The sequence below is a fragment of the Lampris incognitus genome, chromosome 5, assembly GCF_029633865.1.
Source record: "Lampris incognitus isolate fLamInc1 chromosome 5, fLamInc1.hap2, whole genome shotgun sequence".
Classification (NCBI taxonomy): domain Eukaryota; kingdom Metazoa; phylum Chordata; class Actinopteri; order Lampriformes; family Lampridae; genus Lampris; species Lampris incognitus.
The window spans coordinates 5,731,721-5,741,670 of record NC_079215.1 but is presented as its reverse complement, the minus strand read 5'-3'; the positions used below and the strand labels follow the sequence as shown (position 1 = coordinate 5,741,670).

Genomic DNA, 9,950 nt, shown 5'->3' with positions numbered 1-9,950 from the left:
GCTAGAAAGAACGAGAAACTACAGAAGGAGAACGTGAGTTTGTACTCTGCCTAGAATAATGTAACCGAGCTATTTTCTCGCCCGGTGCGGGATTCGACACGGGGTGTACTGCACCACAAGGCGACATCACTAACCGCTCGACTAAAGGGTCAGACCCTCTAGTTCAGGGGTGTCAAACTCCAGGCCTCGAGGGCCGTTATGTATGCAGGTATTTGTTGCAACCATGCACTACACCACCTGATTAAACTAGTTCCTTTCCCAAATCAGGTGGTGTAGTGCACGGTTGCAACAAATACCTGCAGACACTGCGGCCCTCGAGGCCTGGAGTTTGACACCCCTGCTCCAGTTGATCGGCCAGTGGGTCTTATTAGTAGTTTGCAGTCGTCACCCTCTCCCGGAAGCGCGCCCTCGCACTTTGTTATTCCCGCGCTCCAAAGAGACTTCTGAGGATCTGCACACTTCTGGATCCCACCGCTGCCACCAATGTAACCGAGCTGTTTTCTCGCCCGGTGAGGGATTCGACATGGGGTGTACTGCACCACAAGGCGACATCACTAACCGCTCGACTAAAGGATACAATAACATCCGGAAATACATGCGTGTAATTCTGAATCCATTCCTGTTGAACAGAAACGACCACACCTGGTTTACTGATCCGAGACACTTGACAATTCCAAACGTGAGTTTGAACGGATTCATTGACGAATTCAAATGTGAACACCATCTCTCAGATTTAGAGATACTGAACTTCAACATCACGTTAGTCAACGACGCAAAGAGGCTACAAAGTGCCTCTGGGACGAGATTCCCAGAAAACAAATGCTCTTTCTTGATCCCCTGAACCCCAAACCCAACATCACGCAGAGGTTTATAAAAAACGTGTCTGTTCCCGAACTGCAGTCACAGTACCTCGTCTTTTGCGAAGATGATGGCATAAAGACATTATTCATGTCTGACCGATGCAGCAGTGACCTGGTCAAATTCTTGTGCCATCTGTTTGAGAACAGCGAGGAGTACAATGGACCGAGCAAACTTGCAGCACTCCTGCTCACATTAAGCCCAGACACCTGCAGCTGTGAGCGAGGTTTCGGTCATATGAACGCTGTTAGATTTTAAATACGAAATAAACTTGGAGCATGCCGCATTGATGCCTGTCAGGATTGTCACCTGCCCATATACAACGGCTGACTTTCCAGTCTGCAAGTTTTCATCATAACAAGGTAGGGCACTGCTTCTTCATGTCAGAAATACTATCATTTTAAAATCATGTAGTATATTAAAACATGTAGTATGGCACATTGTGAGGTCTAGCATGCAATTATTTGTTTTGGTAATATTTGACCACTTCACATTTTCTATGTCCGTGGTAAAAATCGCATTTTGACCAAAAAGGCCGTCACAAGCCGACCCGGTGATGACCCCTGCACTGGACACACGTCAGTTGGGGGGGGGGCACATCCCAATTCAACGTTTTCAAGGCAAAATATTATTTGCCTAATGTTATTCATTTTTAAGGGTATTTAGTGAAGCCAAAGAAACAACTTTAACAGTTAGCGACCAAACCTAGCTCTCAGTTGTGTTTTATTGTCTTCTCAATGTGAAGACACTCGAGGATAAGGGAACAGATTAGATGGGTTTAACCTATTTGCATAACTGTACAGAATTTTATAGCCCAGGAAAATGTGCTGATAAACTTCCACATGGAGGTTGGATTCATTTAAAAGGGACCTCTGTCCCAGCTGGATCTCAGACTTGTGAGGGTCATCATCGACAGCAATGGCTTGGCTGATACTTCTTCTCCTGTCGCTATGGGCTGGTGAGTATTCAGTAATGTCTGCCTTGTGTGTCACACTTCTGATGATTCATGTTACTTTTCTTTGCGTTTACCTTGTCGTGTTTGTATTGTTGGAACTGAGGAATGTTTGTTGAGTTAATTTCATGTGTTTCAGCGGAGGGTTTTGCCAGCACAGCATTCCCATTATTCACATTACATCAGATTACTGCTTTAAAGAGTACTATCACCCCAATTACCAGCGGTGCGCTGCCCCTTTGTCATCTTTAAAAGATGCTCGGGGCGTCCGGGAAACGTGGCGGTCTATTCCGTTGAACACGGCCATCGCCGGTTCGAATCCCCGTGTTACCTCCGGCTTGGTCGGGCGTCCATACAGACACAATTGGCCGTGTCTGCGGGTGGGAAGCCGGATGTGGGTATGTGTTCTGGTCGCTGCACTAGCACCTCCTCTGGTCAGTCGTAGCGCCTGTTCGGGGGGGAGGGTAACTGGGGGAAATAGCGTGATCCTCCCACGCACTACGCCCCCCCCCCCTGGTGAAACTCCTCACTGTCAGGTGAAAAGAAGCGGCTGGCGACTCCACATGTGGTAGTCTGCAGCCCTCCGAGCATCAGCAGGGGGGTGGAGCAGCGACCGGTAGAGCTGGGAAGAGTGGGGTGATTGGCTTGATACAGTTGGGGGAAAAAATGGGGGACCCCCCCAAAAAAAAGATGCTCAGAGACAGGATTTTCTTTTTTCTTTCTTTCCAAAATATCACCAAAATAACATTCCATCTTGAGACTTGTTTCATGTGCTCGTTAGTAGGTCACGACTGAAGACTGAAAAGGGAAATACTGCATCGATGAACAATCAAGAGGATTGTTAGTTACCTTGTTTCCTTGTTAGTTACCTTGTTAGTTACCTTGTTTCCTTGTTAGTTACATTGTTTCCTTGTTAGTTACCTTGTTAGTTACCTTGTTTCCTTGTTAGTTACCTTGTTTCCTTGTTAGTTACCTTGTTACCTTGTTTCCTTGTTAGTTACCTTGTTTCCTTGTTAGTTACCTTGTTACCTTGTTTCCTTGTTAGTTACCTTGTTTCCTTGTTAGTTACCTTGTTACCTTGTTTCCTTGTTAGTTACCTTGTTTCCTTGTTAGTTACCTTGCTTTTCAACATATAATGAGAACTTACTGTTTATTCTATTGCACAAAATATTTGGTGGGTCCTGGGCCTAAAAGTGTCTCCACAGGTGGGTGACGGCATGAGAAAGATGGGAACCTCTGTGTAAAGGACAGAAGCAGCATTTTTTCCTCTTAATTTATCAAGAGTTACCTCCAAGAACTGCTTCATATCTTCTTTCAGTTTCAAGATACTTGCAAACTGGCTTGTTGCATCTTGTTTTGAAGAGCATCTGTACTCCTTTTTTACTGATCTTTCTATCGATCAATCTATCTATCGTTTGATTTGTTCATTGATAATATTTTTGTCAGTTTTATTTTGGATTAGAGCAAACTCTGGTGAGTCATGACAGCTATCAGCTGTGTTTGTATCCTCCACGTTAGCAACCCTTCAGCTCACTCGGTGCTTTTCTCCCCCCCGTGGCTGATCTCCTCTCCCGTTTGTGTTGCGAGTAATTGGTGGACAACGCTCCTTCTCCTTCAGATGTCACTTTGGGAGGTGTGGAGAAAAGGATCATTGGAGGTCATGACTGTGGAAAAGATGAACGGAAGTTTCATGTCCGTCTGAGCATAGGTGGCCAACTTGAATGTGGTGGATCTCTGATCAGTGATAAGTGGGTTCTAACTGCAGCTCACTGCTGGCTTAAAGTGAATGATCAGAGGTGAGAAATGAATAACTAACTTAAAACTGTGTGATAGTGTGTGACTTTCTCTACGATGATGTTAAGAGAACCGATCTGTATCTTAAAGGATGTTAATGGGCAGGAGAAAACAAGTTTAGATGTGTTATCCATGATGAAGAAAGGGACAGAGTTTGCTGAACTGGGTTTTTAACCTCCAAAATGTCAGGAGTCTTGAAGCAGAACCAGGAGTACATCCATCTGGTGGCACAAGACAAACGATAGCAGAACACAAGATATATATGGAAGGTACAAATAAACATGACATCATGCTGCTGAAGCTGTCGACAGCTGTGACAGGGATTCCAACAGTGGATCTACCCGACTGTACGAAGAGTGTTGTACCTGACCCAAAGAAGTGAGTTATTTATTCATTTATTTATTTTACTTGACTAAGTCTGCTGAAAACATACCATGCTCTTTCCTGTGATTGGCTGCTACAAACACAATTCCACACGAAGACGTGGATTAACCAAATAAAATTACAGTCTCCCACAGTTGGCGATGGCGATATTAAAAGATTGTGGTTTCTAACCTTCCAACTACGAGATGTTTAAATAGCTCTTAGCCTCCATTCCATCCACAATCATGATGCCATCATTTACAAGCAGTCTGGATTATCTTTGGGGCTGCTTTTCATGGGAATGAATTTCTGTCATGTCTTTTGCCTGATTGTAAATGTGCCCAAATTCACTTCTTTCTTTTTTTTTGGCACACATTGTTCCACAGTCCTCAAACCAGCGGTGGGGTCAAAGTTCAGGTCGCTGGCTACGCTAACTATGTTGGAAAACCTGGAGATGTAAAAGCAGGTGAGGTTATGGTGGCACATCAGTCTAAAGAACACAGTATATATGTTTCAAACACACTGTGAGTCCTAAATCTGTCTCATTAGCTTTATCAGATTATGCACCCTTCCTCTCTCCCATCTTTAACACATACAAGCTATGGCTGCTACTGCAGATACACCATGTAGACAGTGTTAAGAAGATGACGTTACAACAACTTGACAAGCACAGATCAGGCCTGGTCATTATCAGGGACTCTACACGTTTTCATTTCTACTTTCAATTTTAAGTTGTCATCTTTACGATTCATTTTTAGTCCTGATCAGTGACGGGATTTTGGCCGACATGAAGTCTTTACTGTCTGTAGTTGATATTTGGTCTTCATAACCAGGACTGACTGCATATAACGTTTTATTTTGTTAGTGAGCACAGTGGAAGTTATTTCATTGCAAAACCATTTGCACCGGTCGGTTTCTGCAGATACAGAACTCCAGCATCCTCTCATCACCGTGTATTTTTCTAGCCCTCCCACAACACCTCCCTGCCACCCTGCAGTGTGCCGACATGGAAACGGTTGCGTGTGACGACGATACTGTTCAGGGTTTCGTGCGGCGCCGTTTCTGTGGCAAAACATCAGATGGAGTTGATACCTGTCCGGTGAGTAAAGTTTTTCTTTTCCAAGAACTATAATCTCACGGCTGCTTGCTGAAAAAATTGCCCGGAGGAAGATAAGGAATATTTGGTTGCACCTTTTGAATATGTCAAATGAATGGAGAGAGAGAAAATAAACAATGCCGTGTGGAAAGTTTTATTTTATTTTTTTCAAATTCCTTTGACTTTCAATGTGCTCAAAAACTAAAGGTGGCTTTTACCAGGAGTGAGTATTTCACTTTTCTTAAAAGCAACTTTGACGCCGCTTTCCAAGACGTGTTGCTCTCTGACTCCATCTTCTCTCGGTGCTTTAGGGGGATTCTGGTGGAGGGGTGGTGTACGACAAGAAGATTTATGGTGTCCACAGCGGGAGTGGGACGGAGGTCTGTAGTTCACCAGCCAGGTTCATGGATGTCTGCAGGTACTTGGATTGGATCAAGACAACTATCCAGGGTTAATGACTCATAATAATAAAGAATAAATGTTGAGATCTCTCATCTCCCTACAAGAACATGTTGTCATTGCTTTCTTCTCTTTATTTAAGTGTCTCATTATTAGTTTCGCTGTAATGTAGATACTGCTTTGCTAATGGAACAATGCAGTTTGCAGTGAACACTAGTGAGGTTTTCTCACCTGTGTCCTGTTTCACAATGCTTCACAGAACCAATGAAAGGACAGGAGACAAGTGAGAAATGGCCTGTGAATAAAAACACAGAGTGATTAAACTTCAGAAAGGTGCACACGGGCGTCCGGGTGGCGTGGCGGTCTATTCCGTTGCCTACCAACACGGAGATCGCCAGTTCGAGTCTCTATGTTCCCTCCGGCTTGCTCGGGCGCCCCTACAGACACAACTGGCCGTGTCTGTGGGTGGGAAGCCAGATGTGTCCTGGTCACTGCACTAGCGCCTCCTCTGGTCGGTTGGGGCGCCTGTTTAGCGGGGGAGGGGGAACTGGGGGGAATCCCACGTGCTGCGTCCCCCTGGTGAAACGCCTCACTGTCAGGTGAAAAGAGGCGGCTGGCGACTCCACATGTATCGCAGGAAGCCAGGGGCATAACGAGGGGGGTGGGTGCAGAGGGTGCAATGCACACAGGCGCTGCATCAGCGGGGGCGCCAAAAGGCCGTATGCAAAAAAAAGATCATAACTAAAAATATAACATGTAACTATATGCGGCGCATGTGTGCATTACACCCTCTGCACCCCCCCCCCGCTGCGCCCCTGCAGGAAGCATGTGGTAGTCTGCAGCCCTTCCCGGATCGGAAGAGGGGGTGGAGCAGCGACCGGGACGGCTCGGGAGAGTGGGGTAATTGGCCAAGTACAACTGGGGAGAAAAATCCACAAGAAAAAGGGAAAATAAAAGCTGCAGACTTTACAGAGTAAATGTGTGAGCAACAGTAGCCTACTCACCAAGTCAGGCCAAGTGTGTTCGGATCAAATCAAGTGTGGGTTTTTTAGTCAGGCACACACGTGTGCAAATGAAACAAAGGAGGCTTCTCACAGGTCCCACATGGTGTAACAGTTAACATCTGCTGGACCAAACAGTAGACCCGGACTTCATATGGGTCCAGCATTAGACAGGCAGCAGCATCCTGGCTCGCTCGGAGATCTGAGCGCCCAGGCCTCCACCAACTGCACATCCGCGTGTCATGCCTCTCTGACGCATGGGCCAATACCCTGCAGGGCCGCACGGTGGCGCAGTGGTTAGCGCTGTTGCCTCACAGCAAGAAGGTCCTGGGTTCAAACCCCGGGCCATCCCAGGTCCTTTCTGCGTGGAGTCTGCATGTTCTCCCCGTGTCTGCGTGGGTCTCCTCCGGGTGCTCCTGTTTCCTCCCACCACCAGAACCAGAATCAGAACAATGGGCTAAAAATCACTATTCAATTCAATTCAATGCAAACTTTATTGCAGACTCGGGGTCCACAGCAGACAAAGACAAATAGGTAAAAGACAAACCCCAGACAATACAGAGTAAACACAATAAAATAACATAAATGGAACAAGTCAGTGTGTTATAAGGAGGCAGCTATACCAGTGGTCCCACAGCCGGGCTTGGTAGCGTGTGGCCCTGAATCTTATATTAGTCAAACTCTTGATGTTCACATATCAGAGTCATTGGGCCGGCAAATACATTTATACATAAGATTTCTTAGAAGAGCCTGAAAGGTACTGACTCCTGCAGCCACAAACATTTCACTTGCACTACACCATCTGGGTCTTTTTAGCAGTATCCTCATGGCATCACTATAAGCCACTCGAAGCCTCGGTAAGCTTGCTTTTTATAGTGTGACCACAGGGGGGCAGTATAAAGTGGCGTACGATATGTAGTGTGACCACAGGTGTGCAGTATAAAGTGGTGTACGATATGTAGTTTGACCACAGGGGGCAGTATAAAGTGGTGTACGATATGTAGTTTGACCACAGGGGGGCAGTATAAAGTGGTGTACAATATGTAGTTTGACCACAGGGGGGCAGTATAAAGTGACGTACAATATGCTCTGAACAGAGACGTCTTCACACTAACTGAACACATGCCAAACTTGCGTGAGGGTGTTTGCTTGTGCATACATCATGCGGCATTGCCTATAAATATCATCATCGTCTGTCATTTGTTCAGTAATATGGTGCCCAAGATATTCCACCTTATTACACACCACAAGGTTACTATCAGACAATTTAAAATCAGGAAATGTTAGATCAGTGTTTCTCAACCCAGTCCTCAAGGAACCCCTATCCTGCAGGTTTTCATTGTAACCCTGCATAGGTAGCCCTGATTGTACTTACTCGACCAATCATCTCGCAGCACTTAATTATGCAAGGTGTGCAACAACTGACAAAATTAATTGCTGATTGTTTTAATAACTACAAACAGGTACCTATTCAGGGTTGCAAAGAAAATATGCAGGATAGGGGGTCCTTGAGGACTGGGTTGAGAAACACTGTGTTAGATGATTGACCTCTTTGGTTCTGCAGATCATGACAACACTCTTCCTAGCATTGTATTTGATAGCATGCTGCACACCATACACAGAACATATATCCAGGAGCTGCAGGAGAAGCAAACAAAAAACAGATGGACTCTCTGGACGAGCGGCACATACAAGTCGTACATGAAGCCCAACAACACGCTGCAGTGTGTCCATAGAGAAAGCGACCACCCACCCTCCGTCCTGCAGAACATCCCAGAAAGCATTAATAGAAGACTCTCAAACTTATCACCTAATGAGTCCATCTTCAATGAAGCTGCACCGCCATGCCAAGGTGTATTACAAAAGAGAGGCTACAATTCTAAGCTCAAATACAGCCCACCATTACACACTGACTGCCAGCAGACCAACAAAGGTAGCGGAAAACGAAACATGGCCTGGTACAACGCCCCCTACAGTGATACCGTGGCCCACAGTTTGTTTTTAAACGTTTGAATAAGTGCTTCACCCCGGACCACCACCTGAGGAAGATATCCAACAGGAACACCATCGACATTAGTTACAGCTGCATGCCCAACATTCAACACATCATATCGTCCCACAACCTGTCATGTACCGGTTTGGCATGTAAGGGCACCCGTATGTATGTGACGTCACCTGTTGACGTGGGGAGAAGCGCGAGGAATATTGTTCGGGCAGTCTTGCAATACGGTGGAATAAAGCAAGCCACGTTAGGCATTGTGTAATAACGGTGTGCCTAATAATTTATTATTAATGACACCTAAATAAGCATATAGGTGGGAATAACGGATCAGAACAATGGCGACGAGTGATGTACCGAGCCTAAGCTAAGTGATGAGCTTAAGTTCGTAACGTTTAGTTAGATCTGAAGTGTAGCTAACAGTTGTAGCTAGCTAGCGCGGCAGCATGGAAAAGACAGCATGCGTACCGGCGTTTGATTGCTACTCCGACCCGGCGACTTTGGGGCCGCGGTGGACAAGATGGCTAATGTCATTTGAACTGTTTGCTGATGGGAAAGGTCTGATCATCGATGATAACACCGAGGATGCAGTGAAGCAGCGCCGGAGAGCAGCACTTCTTCTGCATCACGCAGGTCCAGACACACAGGACATCTTTTCTACTTTGGACGGCACCGGAGAGGTGACTGATTATGATGCCGCTGTTGCAGCTTTGAACAGATATTTCGTGCCTCAAGTAAACGCTACATTCGCACACGAAGGACACTTAGGAATTGTCGGAACTAAACAGCACCTCAGGAGCAAAGTCTGGTGGCCAACAATGGACAGAGCAGCCGAGAGACATTGTAGGTCATGCCACGGATGCCAAGTTGTTGCTCGGCCAGACGCACCGGAACCGTTAAGACCAACAGAGTTACCAGAGGGACCCTGGCAAGATATTGCCATTGACTTACTCGGACCCCTGCCGACAGGTGACTCGATTCTAGTTGTAGTTGATTACTACAGCCGCTACTATGGGTATGACGTGTTAAAGTCCACAACCACGTCAACAGTGATAGACAGTCTAGAGACAATCTTCAGTCGACATGGACTTCCCGTCACACTGAGGTCGGACCAGGGTCCTCAGTTCAAATCAGAGGAGTTCAGTGAGTACTGTGACACCAACGGAATCAAGCATGAGAAAACAACGCCACGATGGGCGCAGGCGAACGGCGAGGTAGAACGTCAAAACGCCTCGCTGATGAAGAGGATTCGCATCGCTGTTTCAGATGGACTCAGTTGGAAGCGAGAACTTAGAAAGTATGTGTCAGTATACCGGAGCATCGATCACGCGACCACAGGGAAGAGTCCCGCGGAGTTGCTCTTCAAAAGAAAGATGAGGGGGAAGCTGCCAAGCATCACAGCAGCACACGCTGATCTGGAGGTAAGAGACAGAGATGCAGAACAGAAAGGACAACCAAAGATCTGTGCAGACGAACGGCGTCACGCCA

At 46.3% G+C, this 9,950-nt stretch overlaps 1 protein-coding gene across 1 annotated transcript; it reads left to right on the top strand.

The window, feature by feature from the left end:
* Positions 1-1,766: 1,766 nt before the first annotated feature.
* On the top strand, positions 1,767-5,805 carry LOC130113467 (trypsin-4-like). Its single transcript, XM_056281080.1, has 6 exons — positions 1,767-1,816; positions 3,429-3,606; positions 3,794-3,982; positions 4,354-4,433; positions 4,933-5,066; positions 5,375-5,805. The coding sequence occupies exons 1-6, from the start codon at positions 1,777-1,779 to the stop codon at positions 5,516-5,518; spliced, it is 765 nt and encodes a 254-aa protein (XP_056137055.1). The 5' UTR covers positions 1,767-1,776; the 3' UTR covers positions 5,519-5,805.
* The last annotated feature ends 4,145 nt before the right edge of the window (positions 5,806-9,950 follow it).

Excerpts from the sequence above, each read along its gene's own strand:
- LOC130113467 (XM_056281080.1), top strand. The coding sequence starts at position 1,777 with ATGGCTTGGCTGATACTTCTTCTCCTGTCGCTATGGGCTG. Across the intron at positions 3,983-4,353 it reads GTTGTACCTGACCCAAAGAA|TCCTCAAACCAGCGGTGGGG; the intron begins GTGAGTTATTTA and ends ATTGTTCCACAG. Across the intron at positions 4,434-4,932 it reads ACCTGGAGATGTAAAAGCAG|CCCTCCCACAACACCTCCCT; the intron begins GTGAGGTTATGG and ends GTATTTTTCTAG.